The sequence below is a fragment of the Mus caroli genome, unplaced genomic scaffold (genome assembly GCF_978045245.1).
Source record: "Mus caroli unplaced genomic scaffold, Mus_caroli_1 scaffold_8, whole genome shotgun sequence".
Taxonomy (NCBI): Eukaryota; Metazoa; Chordata; class Mammalia; order Rodentia; family Muridae; genus Mus; species Mus caroli.
In genome coordinates, this window is record NW_028227263.1 from 43,256,182 (window position 1) to 43,280,143 (window position 23,962).

General features: G+C 34.6%; 2 protein-coding genes and 1 pseudogene across 2 annotated transcripts; 2 read left to right on the forward strand and 1 right to left on the reverse strand.

Moving 5' to 3' along the window:
- Positions 1 to 8,655: 8,655 nt before the first annotated feature.
- On the forward strand, positions 8,656 to 9,600 carry LOC110299434 (olfactory receptor 52D1-like). The gene has a single exon (XM_021169119.1). It carries the CDS (start codon positions 8,656 to 8,658, stop codon positions 9,598 to 9,600), a length of 945 nt encoding a protein of 314 aa, XP_021024778.1.
- A 5,883-nt stretch (positions 9,601 to 15,483) lies between these two features.
- On the reverse strand, positions 15,484 to 16,359 carry LOC110298003 (olfactory receptor 52E1-like; annotated as a pseudogene).
- A 4,312-nt stretch (positions 16,360 to 20,671) lies between these two features.
- LOC110298817 (olfactory receptor 52E2-like) lies at positions 20,672 to 21,625 on the forward strand. Its single transcript, XM_021168297.1, has one exon. The coding sequence runs from the start codon at positions 20,672 to 20,674 to the stop codon at positions 21,623 to 21,625; it is 954 nt and encodes a 317-aa protein (XP_021023956.1).
- Positions 21,626 to 23,962: the final 2,337 nt, after the last annotated feature.

A 23,962-nucleotide genomic window follows, 5' to 3' on the forward strand; every position in this document is an offset into this window, starting at 1 on the left:
TCCCTGACCTCTAAGAGAAAGGATTTGATGGAGACTTCTCATTTAGAATTGTGTGTTCCAAGGTTTCTCTCTGTGTGTGGTTAGTAGATGGCTATTCCCACCTGCTACAGAAGGAAGTTTTTTTGGTGATCGCTAAATAAGGCACTGATCTATAAGTACAGCAGAGTATCAGTAGAAGTAATTTTACTTTTCTCAGACCAGTAGTATTTGTTATTTCCATAGGTCTCTGGGCTCCCTAGTCTCTCAATCTTGGTTACCCAAGCAATGTCAATTTGGGTTCTATCTCCTGGAGTGGGCCTTAAGTCAAATCAAACATTAGTTGGTTATTTCCATAAGCTTTGGGCCACCATTGCCCTAGAATATTTTGCAGGCAGGATATTATTGTATGTATAGGTTTTTGGCTGGTTTGGTGTTTTTATTGTTATTGTTTGTTTTGTTTTCTTTTTCTTTTCATTTGTTCTGTTTGGTTTGGTTTGGTTTGGTTTGGTTTGGTTTGGTTTGGTTTGGTTTGGTTTGGTTTGGTTTGGTTTGGTTTGGTTTGGTTTTAGGCTGGAAAGTACCTTCACATACCAAAAACTCTAGAACATAGGAGTAAAGGTTTGATGTAGGCACCAGCTTGACTTCTCCATGTTCAATGAATTATGTAAATATTCTGCTCAGCAATGAGGCTTTGCTGTCAGTTTGTGGAAAGCAACCTATTTGCTTGACATTAGCCTGATGGGGATTTCCAAATGATCCCTTTGGCCAACAACTCAATTGGTTGTAACCCAGTCCAAGTATTGGAAGCATTTTTTGGTGGCAAGAGATGGCAAACTGAGACTCTTGGTTTTCATTGTATGGATACTTCATTAGAATTGCTTCTATACATTTTAGGAAATTCCCATTGCACTAGCTTTCCATAGAACACCTCAAATGCCCCTCCATTATAGCTGTTTCTTATGCATTCCCTCCCTCAACCCCATCTCCTTCTTCTCAGTCTTATCTTCTCATTCCTGTCCCACAGCCCCCAATATACCCACCAAATCTATTCTATACCCCTACAGGGACATCTATATGTCTCTTCTTCTATACCTATCTTCCCTAGGTCTTCAGAATATAGTTTTGTTCTCTCTTAATTTAATTGGTTACTATACACATATAAGTGAATACATGCCATATTTTTCTGGGTCTGTGTTACCTCAGTCAGGATAATTTTTTAGTTCAATCTATTTGCCTGCAAACTTTATGGTGTCATTCTTTTATTACAGATAGTATTTTATTACAGATAGTAATACTCCATTGTGCAAATGTACCACATTTTCTTTATCCATTCTTTTGTGGAGGAAAATGTAGGGGTTTTTTTTTTTTTCAGCTTATAGCTATTATGAATAGAGCACCAATGAACATGGTTGAGCAACTGTCCTTGTGATGGTATAAACATCCTTTAGATTTATGTCCCCAAGTATAGTTTACCTGGATCTTGAGGTAAATCAATCCCCATCTTCCTGAGTATCTGCCATTGTTCTCCATAGTGGCTGTATAAGTTTGGACCTCTAATACCAATGCATGAAAATTCATTCCACTTATTGCACATCCTTAACAACATGAGTTATTATTTCTTTTATTAATCTTAGCAATTCTGGCAAGTGTAAGATGGAATCTCAAAGTGTTTTTCATTAAATATCTCTGATGGCTAAAGACATTGAACATTTAAGTGTTTCTCAGCCATCTGAGTTTACTCTATTGAGAATACTGTGTTTAGATCTGTGACCCATTCTTTAATTAGGTAATTTGTGGTTTTGATATCAAGTTCTTAAGTTCTTATGTTTTGGATATTTAGATATTAGTCCTCTATTGGATGTAGAGTTGCTAAAAATATTTTCCTATTCTGTAGGCTGATGTTCTGTCCAAATGACAGTCTAGTTTGTCTTACAGCAGCTTCTGATTCTCCTTAGATCCCATTTATTAAGTGTTGATCTTAGTGTCTGCATTAAAGGTATTCTGTTCAGAAAGTCTTCTCCTGGCAAATGAATTCAAAGCTAATTTTCATTTTTTCTCCTATCAGGTTCAGTAGATTTCTCTTTGATCTGAATTTATGTTGAGATCTTTGATGAATTTTTGAAATTGTTAAGATTTGTGATAGGCAGTAAATATGGTCCTATTTGCACTCTTTTACATGAAGCCATCCAGTTTGATCACCACAAATTCTAGTTCTAGTATTTTTCCAGTGTGTATTTGTTCTTTTTTATGAAAGACCAGATGTTCATAAGTGTGTGGATTTATGTATGAGTCTTTAATTTGAATGCATTGATCGACATGGTGGGTTTTATGCAAATAATATGCTGTTTTTCTTACTAAGCTATGTAGTATAACTTGAAATCAGGAATGGGAAGACTTCCAGCAGTTCTTTTATTCTTCAGAATTGTTTTAGCTATCATGGGGTTTTGGTGTTCTATATGATGCTGAAAATTAGCCTTTCAAGATCTGTGAAGAATTGTGTTGAGATTTTGATGGGGGCTTCATTGAATCTGTAGATTGTTTTTGGTAGGATAACTATTTTTGCCATATCAGTCCTACCAACAAATGAGAAGTATTGGGGTTGAGTCTTCTTTAAAAAGTCTGGTATAACTGTAGTAAAACTGTCTTTCTTACCCCGTACCTTTTTTGGTTGGGACATGACTGGTTCTATTCTCCTACGAGAATTATAAATTATTATAATTTATATTTAAATTCCTTATCTGACCTTAATTTAATTAGGTACATCATACTATCAAGAAAATTATTCATTTATTTTAGATTTTCCAATTTGGTGGAGTATAGGTTTTTAAAGTGTGTCCTAGGTCTTCCTAAAGTGTATTTCCTGGTGTCTATTATATCCCCCATTTCATTTCATATTTTGTTAATTTGGATATTCTTTCTCTACATTTTAGTTAATTTTGATAATAGATTATTGATTTTATTTATTTTTGTCAAATAACCAAATCTTTGTTTCATTGATTCTTTGTATTGTTCTCTAAGTTTCTTTTTTTATTTTAATTTATCTGAGTTGGATTTTTTTTCTTTCCATCAAATCCTTTTGTATGTAATTTCTTCCTTTTGTTTTAGAAGTTTCAGGGGTATTATTAAGTTGCTAGTTTGAGATGTCTCCAGTTTTTTTGTTTGTTTTTCTTTTTAAACACAGGCACTTACTGCTACAAACTTTCTTCTTGCCAGTGCTTTCATTGTGTCCCATAAATTTGAGTATGCTGTGTATTCATTTGCATTCAGTTCTAGAAAGTATTTGATTTATTTTTCTCCTGGCCCATTTATCATTCAGTAGAGATTTCTTCAGTTTCCATGTTCTATTATTTCTGTCATTAATGTGGTTGTCTGATAAGGAGTTATTTCAATTTTCTTGTATCTGTTGATACTTGATTTATGTATGAGCATTTGTTCAATTTTGGAGAAAGTTCCATGGATAGAACAACATATATTCTTTTGTGTTTGGGTGAAATGTTCTGTAAAAATCTTTTAGATTCATTTGGTTTAAAATGTCTCTTATCTCTGGCATTTCTGGATGACCTTGTGAGAGCAAGGTTTTTAGATTTCCCTACTCTCAGTATTTGAAGGTGATTTAAACTGTAGTAGTGTTTCTGTTACAAACTTTGGGTAACCAAAGGGGGGTTCAATACATACATGTATGAATACTTTAAAGAATTCTTCTGAGACTTAAGTAATCCTGCTGGGAATCAGGCTGCAGAGAGTTGAAATCTCCCTAACCTCTACGCTTTTGGATTCTGCTAATTATTAAGACACTGTTGCTTTAAGTATCTATAGGTAGCCTTTTGATCCCAATTTTCAAACTCCCTGTGGTTTCTCTTTCTGATCCCATGGAGAAGTTATTCTCCTTCCCTGCCAATGAGAGTCAGAAGGACCGGGAAGCTGTCCATAATAAGTCTAAATGGAAAGTTATAAGTCATGAGCGAACAGGGCTTGCTCAAGGACTCACCTTGGTCTACACAAAACAACTAGTGAGGTAAGAACTTCACAGTGACTCTCATTATGCCGTGACTTAGGTAAACTTCTGGCTGGAGGAGGACTCTTAATTAGAGGAGCCAATTGCTTAAACAGACTTCTGTAAAACTTCTTGGGAATGATGAATTCTTTTTAGTTTATAGTTCCTGTCTACACTACATCGGCCATACAAACAATAGTAGTTATTTTTTATATCTTTGATAGATGCTGAGAGGAGGCTAAACTTTTTCTAGGAATGAGTAGTGTCTGGTCTCTCTGTGCACCCCAGTGGACTGAAGACTAATGAAAAATGGGGAGGAGTTGTATCAGCATATATGCTGAGCAAACCTCATGCATCTATGATGCTTGAACAATGTTCCTTCCTTCAAAGCAGTCTGGCATCCATTATGTCGTTTTTATTTGCTAATCCCTCTCTACATTGTTTTAGGTATAATGTATAGTTAAAGTTTGTAATTGTTTCTTTTCAAATCCTAAGTTTTCTACTTTATGGTTACAACAGCTTTGAAAATGGTAACTATGATTTCTTATTATGTGACATTTTAATAATATAATTTTCCCAAGTTTTTGAATTGACATTTGTATTTGTATTATAATTTACAAATGTCATCTCCTAGAGTTATCTATGTCATAAGTAGGATTATCACCCAGCAAATATTAAAACTGAGAATGAAATAGAATAATGATAGCACTATATTGTTTTACATCATTTTGTTTAAAAGATGGGCCAAGGATGAAAGATTTACCAACATTATACATCATTGACCTTATTATTTTCCAAAAGCATATTAAAATTTTTCTATGTTCCCAAGTTTTTTTCTCAGGTAGTCAAAAAACAATAGTTATAGAATTTAACTTTGTTGGAGAAAAATCCTTCACTATATCTTAAAATTTAGTGCTGTAACCAAGAAATTGTTAAGGAATATTGTTTGGGGATTCCTTCAGAAAGTTTACTATTTGTAATCATAAGTAACACTTATTTTAAAATTATATTGAAATGATGTACTCTCTCACCTGCAGATTTCTTTTTTCCCTATTGATTCTTTAGAAGTCATTGGAAACATATCATTTAAATAAGAAAATATTGAACAAACATAAAACACAATATAATAAAAGGGAGGAGGCAGGTAAGTGTCATATCACAGGGCACCAGGGACAAGTGTCAATGATAGTTCAAGAAAGCTATAAAAATAATGCAAAGGTGATATGTAAATAGAGTCTTCAACTTTGCTTAGTAGTTAATAAACTATTTCATGTGTAGCAATCCCACCAAGAACAACTTCATGTAGTCATTGATTTCATAAATAGAAAACTAGCCAATTATGTATACAAAGGAGTAGAAAGAAGTTTATTGCAAATGATCACTGTTTCTTAATATTTTGAAATATTTTATATGTATTAGTTTGGTTTGTGGTTTCTTTCTGATGAATACAAACATAAGTTTTCATTGTTTATTTACTTATTATAACACCACCTGGAAACAAGAAAGCAATATGTTCTTGTTGTTCAAAAATCAAGCATAGTAATCAAGGTAAATTATATCTAGTCTACATTCCTTTTGATCCATCACCCACTACAGAGTCCTATTTAAATTATGTTTCTTTACTTATAAAGTGCTCAGTATAAATTTGTTTATTTTATATATATGTTAAAGTTTTGTGTTTATACCCCAATACAACTGGAAAACTAATGTTCATTTTATATGTTTTTATACTAGTTTATAGAAGCATGTACCATTAAATTATGCTAGCTAGATAATATAAAAAGTCAGTTATACCTAAACACTTTATAGTTGAATGTTTTGAATAATTCAATATAATTTATTATAAATAGTGTTATGATAAGGACTCACTGCACATAACTTTACGTATACATATATAACTCAGAGAGTTCCAATTCATTTGGTTACTCTAACAAAATGCTATTTTAATAGTAATTATTAACCTATTGTTTTCTTTTAAAAGATGTATCAGTTTTCTTAAGCATTGATATTTCATTCTAACCTCATATTCATCATAAATATTCATATTTTTAAAATTATTTTTAGCATTCATCTTGGCATCCTGTGATTTATATTATTTTCATTTTTAACTTCATGATTGAAGCTAGGGTTGAACTCACTTTAAGTGAAGTTATTGCACACTTGCAATCACTACAGTGTGGATTTTTTTTCCTTCAGAGCTTCCCATTACTTTTTACTAAGAAAAATGTTTTTACACTGTATAAAGTTAAGAATAAATAGCAAAAATAAAATTTAAAAATACCTGGTATATCTGTGTGTGTATTTCTTGTATTTTTCTTTTTATTATGGCTTGTTTGGGTTTTTTGTTTGTTTGTTTGTTTATCTGTTTTATTTCTAGAGAAAGAGCAGATAGGAAATTTGGGGAGGTAAAAAGGATCTAGGAGAAGTTGAAGGAGAGAAAACCTTGATCAGGAAAAGATCAGAAATTTTTCAATAAAAAATATTAAAAGCACTAAAATGTAAAATAAAATATACAAGACCTAATTTTAATCGAAATGAGGGAAATAAATAAAGTACATTGTTCTGGATGTGCACACATGAACTCAATCACGTAAGACCAGTATCATTACACTGTACATGTTAGTTGTAGTAAATGGTCGCAACTGGTTGAGTGGGTACATGGGAAAAGGCTTTGTTAGAAAGAAGGACTAAGTGTTCGAGTTGCTTCTTTGTTGCATTCAAAACTAGGGAGGCCAGTAATTATTCATCAAAAGCAGTGGCATGGGCTCATCTTCATACTGTGTATAAAGTGATGCCCATCATGTCTGTTAATAGTGCCATCAGTATAGTGCTACATAATTAGGGTAATTTAGCACTTGGATTTGGCACAAGATTCTGAAATCCATACATGGGCTACAAACAGGACTTGTTTTCTATAAGCTGTTAAAATGTATGTAACTGACCTAATATATACTCAGCTAAATACATAAATAAAATATATACTTCATAATATATGAATTGTTTACAGAAGAAAATCTGACTCATTACTATCTACTGAAAGATATGAAAGTGTTAACTGATGTATCATTACATAATTTTTTTTTAAGATTTATTTATTTATTATATGTAAGTACACTGTAGCTGTCTTCAGACACTCCAGAAGAGGGCGCCAGATCTCGTTACAGATGGTTGTGAGCCACCATGTGGTTGCTGGGAATTGAACTCTGGACCTTCGGAAGAGCAGTCGGGTGCTCTTACCCACTGAGCCATCTCACCAGCCCCTCATTACATAATTTTTAAACAATTTGGTTTTCTTAGATTCTTCTGCTCAGTGTTTGTTGTGATTCACAAATGCCATACCCTTGGACTTCCTGAGGCTTCTTAGATACATGTGTCCAGCTGTTCCAAACTCAAAAGAATATACATCCCTGCTGTCTCTGTAAGTAAAATCATGAAGTTAAATAAAGTATTTGGTTGTGAAACTTCAAAAACAGTGTAAAAGTCTAAAATGCTATCATTTTAATTCACTAATGATGTTCAGTCTCCTATGAACACTCCAGTTCAGACACTGTTGAGTAATGGCTTAAGGGATAATTTTCATAATCTAAAGGACATTATAATGTATAGATATCCATTATAATAAATCCTAAAAAGGTTAGGACACTTGCTATTACCTTTATTAAAAGAAAAGAAGTAACTATATACAGCAACTTAAATAGTATCCTCATGCTCTAAAAATAAAAGTCGTGTAATAAGCAAATGTCAATAGAAGCTGACCATGGTGTCAAAGGATACAAGAGAAAATTTCAGAGCAATGAGAAAATCAGAATAGCTTTAATGAAACAGAACACTGTAGAATCAGCATAGAGCAGAGCAAATCACCTGACTAACTTGATACATAAAAGGAAATTATGGGAGCAGAGACCACCAATTACAATCAAATTTATGCAATTATTGCCATAGAAGCTAAAGAGTGAACATCAGTTTGGCAGCCAGTGAAGGGCCAAGAATAATGTTCTTCCTTGATCATCTTCTACCTCTGTCCTCATCCTAGTCTTGATTCACATTAATGATAATCAGGCAGATGTAAATAAATCTCCTTCCAATCATTTCATAGCATTGAAGCATTTTTCTAAGTATTGGCTTTCCTGTGTCAAAAGTCTAAGTAATATATCAACCAGCATTTACTAAAATAATTAATAAGATCTAAAACCATAAATTCTGCATGGAACATCTCCTTTTAGCTCTCACATATCTCTCTTCTTTGACTAATGCTTATTTTTCTATAACCATCATTCTCACATACTCAATAATTTCCAATTCAGTTTTTAAAAAGCAAAATAGTAATGCAAAATAATATAGCAATAAAAATGTCAACATATAGATAATAGGCATTAAGGTTCTTCATTGCATGGAAGATACAAAAATTAAATGTATCTCAATAAAGGAATAACATGATTTTCGCAGACTTCACTGTTAGCAAAACCTAAATCTGAGTTTAGGTGATGCTGTTTTAAAAACAGAATGACTACAACTTTAGATAATTCCATATAAGATGAAATAATTTGTAGGTATATATTTACAAGAATTTCAGTAGATCTGTGGAATATAGTCACCTGTGTATTGACTTCCTCCTCTTAAATATTTTATGAATTAATATTGTTCCTTTCAAGGTAACATCCACAAACTTTTGACATCTCATCATGTTAACATACAATAAAACTAATGTCCATCCCTCAACCTTCATTCTCATTGGCATTCCTGGGTTGGAGGCAGCACACATGTGGATCTCCATCCCTTTTTGCATGGGCTACATTTTGGCATTAGTGGGAAACAGTTCACTTCTGTTTATCATCAAGACAGACTCCAGCCTCCATGAGCCAATGTACCTCTTTCTCTGTATGTTGGCAGTGGCTGACCTTGTAGTGTGCACTACAGCTGTTCCCAAACTTCTCAGTCTCTTCTGGTTTCATGATGGAGAGATTCGCTTTGAAGCTTGCCTCACTCAAGTATTCCTGATTCACTCTTGCTCAACCATGGAGTCTGGTTTCCTTGTAGGAATGGCCCTTGACCGTTATGTAGCCATTTGTCACCCATTAAGACACTCAGCTATTTTGACACACACTGTAACTGGGGCAATGGGACTGGCTATTGTACTTCGTGGAGCAGCCTTTCTAAGTCTTCACCCTTTCTTGCTACGCTGGCTTCCCTACTGCAAGACAAATATAATTTCCCACACTTACTGTGAGTTCATGGCCCTCATCAAGATTGCCTGTGCTGAGACAAGTATCCGCAGAGCTTACAGCCTCATTGTTGCCTTCCTCACGGGTGGGGTGGACTTCATATTGATCATTTGCTCTTATGTCCTCATACTCAACACAGTCTTCCACCTTCCTTCCAAGGATGCCAGACTCAAGACTCTGGGCACCTGTGGCTCACATGTCTGTGTCATATTAGTGTTCTATACCCCAGCCTTCTTCTCCTTCCTTACCCATAGGTTTGGGCACAAAGTGGCTCCACATGTACACATACTTGTTGCCAATATGTATCTTCTTGTACCACCCATGTTAGACCCCATTATTTATGGTGTGAGAACCAAGAAGATAAGAGACAGGTTCCTTAAATTGTTTCTTTTCCAAAGAGTCTGAAGTTAATTATGTTGTTTTTGCATAACATCAATACAAATTATTATACTTCTGATTTTACTTGTCATGTATCTTTATTAAGATCCTTTTTAGAATCAAGCGATTGTGTTGTTTTCTGAAAAAGTAACTGATCCAAATGTCATTTCTTCTTAACAATCCATAACTTCATTTCTGAGAATTTCAAGAACATTTTCAATATGAAATATAAGCATTCCAATTTGGTGATCCTTTTTTTTTTTTTTTTTTTTTTTACTTCAAAATGTGGCCTCACTTTCTTTATTATTGTCTAGGATTTTTGTTTATGGGTAAATTTCTCGCATGTAAATCTGTGCATTCTTTGCATGCACAATGCCCACACAGTTCAAAAGAGGACATCATATCTTCTGGAATTGAATATATGGATAGATGTGAGCCACCATGTTGGTACTAGGAATCACACCTTAGGTTACTTGCTGGAAGAACAGTAGTAACCACTGAACCATCAACCCAGCCCAGAGAGCTTCATTTTCTGGTTTTACATGATCATTTGAATCTAATCACTGAGATTATTTTGAAGTTTATTTAAATATTCAAGTTAACATAAGGGTCTGTGCATTAACACTATTGGAAACATCAATATAGATATATTTTAAAAACAGGGTTTTTAAAACAAGCAAGAAGCTTTGCAAATGATTCATTTTACTTACCTTCACTTAGGTATTTAGACAACGCTTGTGGCCCTTTTCTAAAATGTGTGATTGTTTCCTGCTTGTACCTACTTTACTGTCCATCATCCATTTCTGAAGGGATCTTTACCAACTACTCTAAAAGTCAGTTCACTTATAATTTTGCCCTATTGAGAGCCTTTAGTACCAGGACCCTTTCCCAGCTGGCACTTTGCTGCCATGAAGGCATGCAGAGTAAATAAGGAGTCAGGGAGGTGAAGGAAGGAATCAGATTTAAGTGGTCCAGGAATCCTGCAGCTCTGACTGACTAGCAATTTGTACTGCTTTCTTTATACAGGCTTCACTGAACAAAGACAGACTAATGATTATCCAAGAAATACAGATTATGGGCTTGATTTTTCATTACATGCCTAGAGTCACAAGTTCAGTCATAATTTGAAAATACATACAGAACAGATTTTATTTTTATTATCAGCCCCAAACTCAAATTTAAAAAATCTAAAGAATTTCTCCTCCAAAGCAAACGTTTATTATATGACAGCTTCTTTTGGCATTTTTGTTTGCATTTTGAAAGCACTACAGACAAACAGAAAATATATGAATAGGTCTTTTTATGAATAGCAAATACTAATACCTAATGTCTTTTACTATGTTTCATCATGTATGCTAAAAAGTAGGAAAAGAATATCAGTTTATTTTATTTACTGTGTTCTATCCTCAGGAGAGGTGTACCATGTATGACCTATATCTTTAAACTACATTGTCAGAGAGCTTTAAGTGTATTCTAAAGGGAAGTCTTGATTCTGTAACCTGTTCTTCTGGCCAATCAGAGTTTGTCAATTGTCTCTGTATACCCTGTACCAATTCTACTGTTTGAGTTTGCTCATAGGCAGATACCACAAGAAGATATCTGGAGTAATGGCTTCATCCAGGGATTCCCAGTTTATTAGTACTTATCTGTTTTTAACAACCTACAGAGCATAGACTTCCAAACAAGTGACCCAATAACATTATGTTTAGAAACTTCCTAAGAAAGACTCAGGCATACTTTTCTCTGGAAAGGTCATAAAATGAATAATGTAAAATGTCCCCAAGAATCCAGCACACACAGACCAAAACCCAAAAGCGAGAGATAGAATGACAGTGATTGAAGCATTTGACTCAGCTTGGCTGGAACTGTGTCTATTAGCTGTGCTGGCTTCATGACTTCACTGTTTCCAGTGAGTATAGCTTTGCCAGCATAGTTTGTTTTCCATGTACAAACATGTTCATGAAGTTTGTTTTTTATATAAATAAAAATAAGTTCTGACTTTCTGCTACTAGAATTTGACCATTAGAATTACTTGACACTGCATATTTTATATCTTTATAATGTTTGGCTTGTGATTTATATATTTTTTATCATTTGTAGTATTCTGGGTACACTTGTCTCCAGGAGAGTGATACCCAGGAAAAATATTTACATATACTACATGTCATCACTTATTATGTACCAAGCACATTTTTCTTAGTAACATCATTAATCATAGTAAACAGTTTTGGGATTGCTGCAATCTCAAGTAGAAATAACTATCAAAATATTTACTTCCACAACTGAAATCATATATCACTGTAGGGGGAGGTGCTGACTCCCTACTTAGTTCTTGATTGTGTCAATAAAGAAGGCCTGGAACCAATTGCTGGACAGAAGGGACAGGTGGGGTCTTGCAGGTCCCAGGCAGAAAAAGAAATGAGAGGAAAGAGAGGAGGATTTTGCGACCATGCACTGGAGGAACAAGGAGAAAGCAGCAGTTTAGTAAGGCCTCTGTGAAACTAGGGCCTGCAAACTCTGCCACGGACGGGGGCTAAGGAGGTTGGTGGAAGCTAGCTGATATAGGGCAGGAGATTCTGTGCCCCGCAATTGTGCTAGTAGGCAAATTCTCAAATAATAGTTATCTGAGTATTCTTCAACCACGGAGCAAAGGTGGACAGAGAAAGAGAAGCCAGGACAGCTTGATGAAGCTAGGCTGGGAAGGGCTGGGAGCAAGATCACAGCTCCCAGAAAAGGCGCCAGCTGGGCATTGGCAGAGCTGAGCTCAGAGGAATGGGCAAGCCAAGAGTGGCAGCCAATCTTGAAGCTAAGCAGGGAGCAAGGGATGCAAAGGTGAAAACTTGGTTTTGTTTCGTTTGTTTGTTTGTTTGTTTGTTTGTTTGTTTGTTTTTCTTTTGGTTTTGTTTTATAAATTACATGGAAAACATCACGGTTTATAGGATGTGATAACAATCTGAGTGAGGGTGAGAATGGATTTTAAAATGGTAATAACATGTGATATCTGTGATTGGCTGTTTATAATCATATTAATAAGTGTCTTGTTCACTACATTACACAAATACATATTTTAATATTTTCTTAATGATAATGTGTGTGTGTTAAAATCCCTTATAAATGTTTTATTATTTGTCCCCATTTTTGTACAATTGTTTTTATAGATATGTCATTTTTTTCCAGTCATCATATTCTCTTAGGCTTCTGAAGTCATTATTGCATACTTCAGGCTTGACCGAAGTCTGTTCCTAGACACATTTTCATGAATCTGCAGGTAACACTCTTACGCTTTGACTGTTATTGTATCTTTTGGTTTTCACTAGCATTTATTGTTTCTCATGAGTGACTCTCACCAGAACTATGCAGAAATTATAACAGCCATATTGAAAGACTACTCACAGCATGTTTGTATTCAAATGTAACTACAGAGAAGGCAACACTACAGTGGAAATTGCATTCTGACATCCATGATTTTTAAGTTGTTTGCCCTTTTCACTATGTGAATGAAAAAACAAGTAAAGTTCCCATTGACTACATGAAAATATAAGGCAAGAGCTTCATCCCTCAAAAAAATAAAATTATGAGAAGAATCAACAATTGTTTACTGGATTTAAATTTTTATAATATGCATTTTGTGTATTTCATTACTTAACTCATATGACTTCATCTAACATAGTGTTCACAAATAGCAAATGGTTAATAATTATGCATTTGTGTATTCTATTGGCCAGCGAGTAAATAAACAAGCATTCAAAGTCTATATGGCTTTGATATCATAATTTTCTTAAAATCTTATTATTATCTAAAGCCAAATTTCACCAAAGTTCTCAGAAATACACTTTCTTACATCATGGCTGTCGAAGATTACTACTATTACATTCATGCTTTATAACAACCCATTATTTAATATACATTTTCATCTATAAAATTTTTAAAGAATAAAACAAAAAATGTGAGTTTAAAGCATAAACTTTCTTACTGATAAAAATTACTGTGGAGGTTTGGGTTTTTTTCATGAGATATTGATAATCTTAAATGTCTCTAAAATTAGGTATTTGTCCCAGTATACTCTGGAAATTTTGTTGTATAGAGTATGAAGGAATTCATAACTTCTTAGGAAATATCATTATCAGGGAGGATGTGGGTGTTTTATTCAAATTGCTGTATTCTTAACAAGGGATCAAGTCTGTGCACCTGCTTAAGACGTATCTGAAGCTAGCACAATAAGTAACAGTGTCTTTATGTTTCAGTACCAGACACATAGGTGTGGAGAGGCAATGATATGCTGAGGGAGTCTTGGAAACATAAGTCCTGGGCTCTACTGTGGAATAGGAATTGAGGGGAGACCAATGCTGAAATAGACTAAAGAGTGGAGTAGACACTGACAAAGATCCTCTGACATATCCTACAATCTACACAGAGGTAAATAAATAGGACTACAAATCTACTAAAGATGACATTCATATCTGGACATAATGGATGGACTGAGTGCTCAAGTGCTTATTAAAGAAACCAAACCTGCACATAGAAGCCTAACAGTAAATGCCAGGGCCAGATGGCTACACTTACAAAGCTATCAAACATACCAAAACATGTCAGTCATATGGAAACGATATGAGAGTAAAGGTTTCTTATCTAACCAAGGGACAAATATAGCAGTGAAACTTCAAGGCTATTCCATAAACTGAATAAAACATAGATAAAGGAGGACAAAAATAGTTCTATCAGTCATTAAAGTCCTTAAAGAGTCACATTTATGTCTAATTACACAGCATGACTGTGGAGTGATTTCTCAGAGAATATCTAGTTTAATTGCAGTGTGATTGACAAAATAACTAGATATGATTTCCTCCCTGAAGTTCATTCTACAGAATAAGTATGTCATGAAAAGTTCAAGAAAGATGTTTGGAAGCCAACCTCATCTCAAAATGGCAAGTGGGCCTTTGCGGTTTACAAATTTGTACAGGTTTTGAGATACAATTCTTACTAGAAAGTTAGGCTTTATCAGAATTTCACAAAGATTTTTTTTGGCCTGGAATTTTTATTAACATAATGCCATTTATGTTACACAGATCTAGATAACCTGGATGATATTAACTAGACTCGTTTCAAAGAAATTGTTAAACCAAGTCAAAGATTGTGCTGGACTTGCCATCATTGGACTTTAACATTATATAATAGTGACACTCTACAGGGATGGAACATAATAAACCTTACAAACAAAACAGTCTTTGAAAAGGACATATTATTTCTGAGTTGTTAACATTAAGTTTGACTTTCAACTTTTACAGCAAGTTAATTATACTTGTTTGAAAATTTTGGAAAAATAGAACTGCAGCACATTGTACCAAGAACTCAAAGGTTTTATAATTTTGTTCACGGTGAGAGGTCTCTTATTCTCACACATAAATGAAGTTCCCAGTGATACAGTCAGATTCACTGGCATTAGCTAAGCAAATTTAAGAATAAACTATACTGACAGTCAAAGTCAAAAGATGGCAGATATTCTGACGTCATAATTTTCAAGTAAGCACTGTCAGTGCTGATCTGCCATCAGGGTTTAACAAAGCTGAATAAAAAGCTTTTGGTGAATTCTGGTTGTTTGTTTTGTTTTGTTTATTTCTCATATGGTTGGTGTGCTTAGAATTTAAGAAGCACACAGTGACTAGATTTGGTTCAAAATGAAGAATCATAACTATTTCCTGAATTAGAAAATCTTTTATAATATGTATGACATGGGTCCAACTCTAAATACCTAGGTTAGAAAAAGATGCTGAGGAGGACAGTTTGTCAAAATTGACAAACCCCTCCCTATTAAGGGCTGCATAATGTATAAATGTTCCCTTCTTATTTTGAACATTTAACCACACTGGCTTTTTTGTGCATCTATTTTTTTTATTAATACCAGAGTCTGTTTTATTTCTTACAAAACATTTTCAGTACCTGTTCCATAATCCATTTAGTTCTGATGCTATAAATTAAAGGGTTGAGAGTAGGTAGAATGACTACATAGAAACTGGCCACAAGAATATGGATGCAGTGTGGTATATTATGGCCAAACCTATGTGTCATAAATGAAAAGAAAACAAGAGTGTAGAATGTCAAATGACAAATGTATGAGATCCACAGGTGCCAAGTGCCTTAGCTGAGCATCCTGAGAAGATAGTTGAAATGCAGCACTGAAGATCTGGACATAGGAAATGATAATGGCTACAATGTCACATATAAGAATAGAGATAGCACATAAGCCATAGATGCTGTTGACATTGATGAAGGTGAAGGGTGAGTTGGTGCTTATAAAATGGTAACCATAAGGTGAGCAAGACAAAGGGCATGACAAAAAACCAATGGTCTCAAAAGGATCACCCAAGAAATGATAAATACTACCTTGTTTGTCAGTACCAATGTATAATGAAGAGGGTAACAGTTAGCCATGTAGTGATCATAGGCCATGGCTACAAGCACAGCTGACTCCATGCCAGAAAACAGGTAGATACAGAACATTTGGATGATGTCCTTTTATCTTGAACAAGACTATTCCAAGAATTGTGGTGATTTTAGATGTGAACAGGCCCAGGTCAGTAGATGACAGAATGGCCAGGAAGTAGAACATGGCCTGAGGAAGACTGTACTCTGTCTGAATTACACAAACAATGGTTATATTCCCAAGTACAGCTGTCAGGAACACAGCAAAGAAAGGAAAACCAATCCAACAGTGCATATTTTCAAATCCAGGGATTTCTAGGAGGATGGAAGTTGGAAGTGAAATAGAGTAGTGTTGTATGAAGCCATCTTTCTGTGATTGTTATGCCAAAGTACAGCACAGACCGATACATCACATTCACTGTGTAAACAACATTCTTCTGTAATAAAACAAAACCAGAGACTATATCAGAGAAACTTCTATCATAGTTATCCAGGATGCTTGGCCATAGAGGTTTGAAAGTACAATATATCTAATATTTAACTAAAAATAAATATGTGTCTGTAGAGGAATTTTAACCCAGCAGCATGGCTGCTCAGGCAAAGGATCACATCCAAAGGCTTAGATCTGTGTAATCTGACTGGAATGCAGACATGCCACATAATCTTTAATTCCTCTGGCTAGGATACAGACATGCCGTTAGTACATAACTTTAAGGTAAAATTAGTTTGTAGAAGGAAGCAGTCATGTTTGAAAGTGATATCCAATTGAAGGACAAAGTGATGAACCAGAGAAAGATTTGACAGAATGAGTCAGAGATAGGATATGCCCAACTCTCCGGAGAACAACACAAGTAAAAGAGTTTTTGTAAGAGCAGAGCAAATAGAGAGAATGAGTCAGTTGAAAGTCCATGCACTGAGTGCAATGAAGTAGAGTTGAGTTCTTTTGTGAATTCATGCAATTCAATGTTGGTCAGCACAGGCAGTTGAAGCCAGAGAATAAGATGGAGCCAGAGGATTATAACAAATTGGTAGAGTTAGTTTGAGGCCAAGCAGAAAAATTCAATGAGGAGCCAAAAGAAGCCAGATTCAATCAGTCAGCTTGGAGGGGAGTTTGAGCCGGAACAGCTGAGTTGAACCAGCTAGCCAGAGTTCAGAAAGAACTAGAAAGGGTGAGCTTGCCGGGAGATGGTGGCGCACACCTTTGATCCCAGCATTTGGGAGGCAGAGGCAGGCGGATTTCTTTGTTCGAGGCCAGCCTGGTCTACAAAGTGAGTTCCAGGACAGCCAGGGCTATACAGAGAAACCCTGTCTCAAAAAACAAAACAAAACAAAACAACAACCAAAAAAAAAAACCCCAAAAACAAAAACAAAAACAACAACAACAACAAAAAAGCCCCCCAAAACAAAAACAAAAACAAAGAAAAAAAGAAGAAAGGGTGAGCTTATTCAGACATAAGCCTCTGACATAACAATTACAAAAGAAAAAGTTACTTTTACGTATTCTTTTTTTATTTTTTACATTTTATTGGGAATAGATTATTTTCTCATACAATATATCCTATGGAGTTTTATCCTATCTACCTCCTCTTTTAAAAGTGAACAATGATGATAGAGAGATGTTAAGATGCTAGCCTTTAATTCCAAGCATCCAAGTCAGGCAGCTCACAATCACCTGTAACTCGAGTTTTGAGGGTTCTAATATATTTTTCTAGAGCCTCTGTATACATTGCACTCTGATAAACACACATACATCTCCACACACACACAAACACACACACACATGCACACACACACGCACACACACACACACACACACACAAAACCTCAAAAACAAAATTTTTAAAAGTCATAAAGGAAAAACACTGTCCCAATATGTCTGCATACTCATCACAGCTGTTCAACCAAATGCTAAGTTTTAGTTAAGAAAATAGAGTGTGTAAAATAAACTTTCCAAGTTCTAAGCTAAGACTGGCTTCAAAAGACTAGCTGAAGAATGGCACTTCCTGTACCATACAAAGGTAGTGATTGGCACTACAGAAGTCATCAATTTAGATAAATGAAATGAAGTCTCTTGAAATTAAAAAAAAATGTTTTATAGAAGTGTTGCTTTTTATGGCTAATTATATTATGGACAAAAGTAGACAGATTTCAGCTGGACAAAAGTCATTAAGTTGTATAAGAAATACTTTCTTGAGCTGAGAAACAATGTACTTGATACAGCAAACTAGGACTTTCTAAGGTGTGTGTGTGTGTGTGTGTGTGTGTGTATGTGTGTGTGTGTACTTTGATTGATCAAGTTCCTCAAACCATTTCTCAAACTCTAGTTATCTTCTAGCTTCTCCCTTTCTTGGTACTAGCACCAGAGAGAGACATTGCCTTGAAACAGTATTATGAGCAACAGCAAAGTTTATTTCATAAAATGTTCTTTTCTGAGTGTGCTTACAAGGAAATGTGCGGACCCCTCTTCAATGGTGCCCTAGTGACAGAATTTCTTGTCTCCCAGTGTCTTTCTGCTGAAGCTATCAAGAAAGAAACACAAAGTTTTATACATACACACACAAAAACACCAATATTCAATTTGTAAGGCATTGCAAAGCTCCCAGGTAAGTGTTAGATTGTGTAGATATACTGTTTTTCCATGTTATATCTCTCATATTCTTGCTTTACCATTTTTTTCATTACATTTTCCTCTAAGTCAATAAGAAAAAGGAGTTCTAAGTCTCTTTCTCCTTCGTGCATGTGATTTCCTAGAAAGGAAAATCCCTCGGGTACAGGAAGGAGACAATAGTACAAAATTATAGGAGTGCCAAGAAAGGTACTAGTGTAGGAGAGAAGAGATTCACAGACATATGCAAGGTACTTGCACAAAAAAACTAATTTGTTCTAGTTTGGTTTGCCCAAAAGCTACAATTTTTTTCATTGATCAAGCAAGAATAAGAACTGAAATCCATAGGGACCTGTTTTGTTTTTGTTTTTCTTTTTTTCCTCGTTTCTTTTTATATAATGCTGGCTCTAGAGAAAATGGCAATAATGAAAGGTTCTTCCTGGAAAACTGTACAACTCTGATAAATGCAGACCAGAATAACATACAACCAAGGCAAGATTCCATCCCGGAGCACAGCCTGGTGAGTCTCTCATTTTTCAGCTTTTAGACAATTAAAGGGAAAGAGAAAACAGAAGAGAGGCATAGAGACATGGGGCATATTAAAGTTAGAAATTGAAAATGAAGCTTTGGAAAGGAATAGGAGCATAGATAATGAAAACTATGTAACACTACTAGAAGATGCTAGTCAATGCACTTTAGAAAGGTTATTCTGCTTGGTGTCTAATGAATGATAGCATACTGTTGGCATATTGTTTAAACTGATTTTGAAAGAATTACCTATTCTAAAAATAATAATAAGTTAAAAGTTTATTTGCCTTAATTACTCTCTATTGTCCATATAAGAGACACATAGAGACTTTAAATTATTTGTGGAAAGTAACAATACTTGATCTTAATTTTCTTCAAATATAGATTGAATTAATCAGAAAACTGTTTTATGAAAATGATTCTGATGCAGACTTCATACTCCAAAACATTTAATATCATCATACTATACTAGTCTCCTAGTATATTATGGTGGTTTGGGCTGGAGAGATGGGTTGACTAGTTAGTATGTAAACTACACAAGTAAAAAATGCATATATAACCTAGGTAAGTAAGTGGATCGATGGTAGATAAATAGACAGACAGACAGACAGACAGACAGAAGCAGAAGCAGAAGCAGAGAAGGAACAAAATTAGGTTGGGTTATGTGGTGGTATTGATCTAGGAGGTTATAGGGGGGTGAAAACATAATCAAAATATATTGTATAAAAATTAAAAAGGAATGACTGATATATTATTTGTAGTTATGTAGGTAACATCTATCAGATGAATATAGTAGTATCATATATTCTTATTTTTAAATTACTAAGACATATTTTTTTTACTAATAGATTTCTCTAAGACAATTCTCTGCATACACATATTCATGTATTGATCAAATCCTTGGACTCCAAAATCTATCACTGCTTCAATGATGAACCTGAAGATGCTAATATATAGCATTCAGCTAGATACTGAGACACTCACAGGGACTGTGTGTTTCTGCAGTGTTTGTGGAGGATTGTGCATGCTAGAGGATATTGCTCAACATGTATAACAGGTAAACATTCAAATTTGTAACATACCAATAGATTAAAACTTTTACTAATTCATTTATGTTCTGATTTAATTGTGTCTGGAGATTAACATAAAGTCATCCAGAAGTGAGTTTAGTAATCTCTTGGGTGATTTGTAACACAGTTAAGCTAACAATCTTGACCCATCATCACAGTACTCTCATTTGGCCAACTGGATTAATTCCCAGTACTATATTCAGGGGCTAGTTGAAGGCTGTCGATTTCTAAAACGATAACTGCACAATAGATTTAACACAATATTTTACTTTTATTCACTGTATTATGTGTAGCTTCCTCCAAGACTTTTCCTTGTGGTACGCAGTGCACTTGAAATTCGCTTCCAGAAGTGTGTGTAGGCTATAGCTCATCCCTTTAAATAGTAACAGGTATCCAGTTTCAAAAATCTACCCAGAGAGCTACCAGTTAAATGAGCATGCAATTCTGAAGACTGATTCCTGCATTTTCCTATAGGATGATCCTTCCCAATGGCACTCACTTTCACCCTTCCACTTTCTTGTTGCTGGGGATCCCAGGACTAGAGTCTCTTCACATCTGGATTGGATTTCCTTTCTATGCTGTATACATGATTGCTCTCTTAGGAAACTTAACCATCTTGTTTGTGATCAAAACTGAGAGCAGCCTCCACCAGCCCATGTTCTATTTTCTGGCTATGTTGGCTACCATTGACTTGGGCCTCTCAACAGCAACCATCCCTAAAATGCTTGGGATCTTCTGGATTAATCTAAGAGAAATACTCTTTGAAGACTGCCTGATACAGATGTTTTTCATCCACAAATTCACACTTATGGAGTCAACAGTCCTCTTGGCAATGGCTTATGACCGCTATGTGGCCATCTGTATCCCACTTCGGTACAGCACCATTCTCACCAACAAGGTCGTTTCTATGATTGGTATTGCTGTGCTAGTGAGGGCAATTATCTTTGTTATTCCATTTATATTTCTAATTTTGAGACTGCCCTTCTGTGGGCATCACATCATTCCCCATACCTACTGTGAGCACATGGGTCTCGCACGGCTGTCTTGTGCGAGTGTCAAGGCCAATGTAATTTATGGCTTGTGTGCCATATGTAATCTACTATTTGACATAGTAGCAATTGTTCTTTCTTACATACAAATATTACGTGTTGTGTTTCATCTTCCTTCTCGGGAAGCCCGGCTCAAGTCCCTCAGCACTTGTGGTTCTCATGTCTGTGTCATCCTTGCCTTCTACACACCAGCCCTCTTTTCCTTCATGACACATCGCTTTGGTAGGAATGTACCTCGTTATATACATATACTTCTGGCCAATCTTTATGTTGTAGTGCCACCAATGCTCAATCCTGTCATATATGGGGTGAGAACCAAACAAATCTATGACCGTGTGAAGAAAATATTATTGCAAGTATGGGGAAAGGAAAAGGAATAGCACATAATTGTATGAGGCTCCACAGAGTGTCACAGCTCACTCAGGAATATGTCCTGTAGTCAGTCACTTTCCAATAGGAAGCTAAGTCACCATTCTGCTCTAAGTGTTTTAAATGTGTGGATTTTCATGCTACTTCACAAAAGATACACCTGGTGATTTATTCTTATGCTTCAATTTCCTTACAATGGGATTTGAGAAATGCATACCTTTTCTCTCTTTTATCAGAGACCTGGTGGTTGTTTTGCAAAAAAATTTGAGGTAACCATTGTTGTAGTTTCTTTTCGCGGTGAGACTGTGCTAACTTTCTGAGTGTTGATTTCATAACTGGGATTTTGAAGATGAAATGGTCACTACAAAACCTTCTCTCACTTTGAAATTTACAAAGCTTTAAATTTGCTTGCACATTCATCTTATAAAGTGCCATTCTTTCCTTTAGCGCCTTGTATATTATGATAATTTACATCACTATATTCTTCCAAAGACCATAAATTTCTATTGCAAGAGTATCAATTTTAGTATACTACTATATTTATTCAAACTTAACAAAATATGCTTATCCCTTCCATTCAGCCCAGTATCATATATAGCCATATTTGTATATATCAAAATACACACATATGTTCTTATATTCAACTCAAGCTTTTGGTTCTTCAGAAAAATTTATGATTTGCAATTATATACTTTTTTAGCAACATAGCATATATTTTTACCATAACTATAGCCATTGTCCTGGTGGTATTTATACAGCTAGAAGTTATAAAATAAGTCTTATCTATTTCTGTTAATAAAGAATCTTTGAAAACTTTTAGTATACCTATTTACTTGTTGATTTATGTATGTTCCTTTTTATAGTTGTTGTTTATACAACTCTATATTCAACTCTATATTCCTTTGCTTACCATTATAGATGCTCAATGTTCACTTGTTTCCAAGTATGTACTATTTTAATGGTTCTTGTTCCCTATACCCCAAGATAATGTTTTCTTTGATAAGATATCATATGTGGCAATTTTGTGTTTAATTAAAATCATTCAATTTTATGTTCATTTGAGCATTACTTTGCTGATATAAAATTCCAAATAAATATTTTTCTTTCAGAGGTTTGGAAAAATTATTTTATTCTATTCTTCCTCTAAATATTGATTTGGAAGACAACTTGGATTTCTTAGCATTGCTTTTAAATTTGACATACCTATTTTCCTTGCTTCCATTTATATTTTGGTTTTGAAGCGTAGAATTTTCATTAGAGGGGTATTTCACTTGTTTGTTGTGTTATATGTGAAACAAAACTTGTGAATCTTGTATGTTTGTGTCTGTATTTTTGTGTTTAATATGATTTCTTCTAGCTTCACTTATTTTTCTACAATAATGGGATTTAATTATTCTCATTATTAAAATATAGTTGACTAAATGTATATATAAATATGTGTATATGTATATATTATACAATGTAATGTTGATAAAAGAATAAATTGTGAAAAGGTTAAGTGAAGCTAAGAAACTTATAATTATTTTTATTTTTATTATTTTCATTGTGAAAACATATAAGCAGAATCTTGCTAATTTTTAAGTTTATAATACTTTCTTGTTAATCAATTCACAATGTTATAAAGTACATATCTGGAATTCAGTCATCAAATCCAAACAAAATATTTTACTTTACAGTCTTTGGCATGTAGTTCAGTTGATACAATGCTTGTTTAGGATATTAAAAGTCTAGATGTAGTCCTAACCATGGCATAAAACTGACCCTGGTGACACATGCTTATAATTCAAAAATTCAGGAATTCAGGAATCAGAGGACCTCAATTGTCTGGGTCAGGCTTCCTCTGCCTTTCTGAAGAGTCCTGCTGGCATCAGGATTATTCAGCCAAATCCAGGGAAAACCAGATAGCTAAAGAATAAAATAAAATCACAATCAACAAGAGCCAGGGCAATGTAGCAGTACCAGAGCCCAGATTTCCTGCAAGGGCAAACCTTGCATATCTTAACAAAACTGAGGCACAAGATCTTAAATCCAATCTTGTAAAGATGATAGGGGTCTTTAAAGAGGAACTGAATAAATTCTTAAAGAAATACAGGGAAATATATTCAAACATATAAAGGCCTTTAAAGAAGACATTAATAAACATGAAGAAATACAGGAAAATGCAATCACATAGGTAAAGGATACAATAACACTATCCAAGAACCGAACATGGAAATAGAAGCAATAAAGAAAGCAGCGACAAAGTAATCCTGAGATGAAAAATCTAGGAAAGAGAATAGGAACTACAGACACAAGCATCACTAACACAGCCAAGGATGGAAGAGAAAATCTCAGGCATAGAAAATAGG

Coding starts and splice junctions, on each gene's coding strand:
- LOC110298817 (XM_021168297.1), top strand. CDS start 20,672: ATGATCCTTCCCAATGGCACTCACTTTCACCCTTCCACTTTCTTGTTG.
- LOC110299434 (XM_021169119.1), top strand. CDS start 8,656: ATGTTAACATACAATAAAACTAATGTCCATCCCTCAACCTTCATTCTC.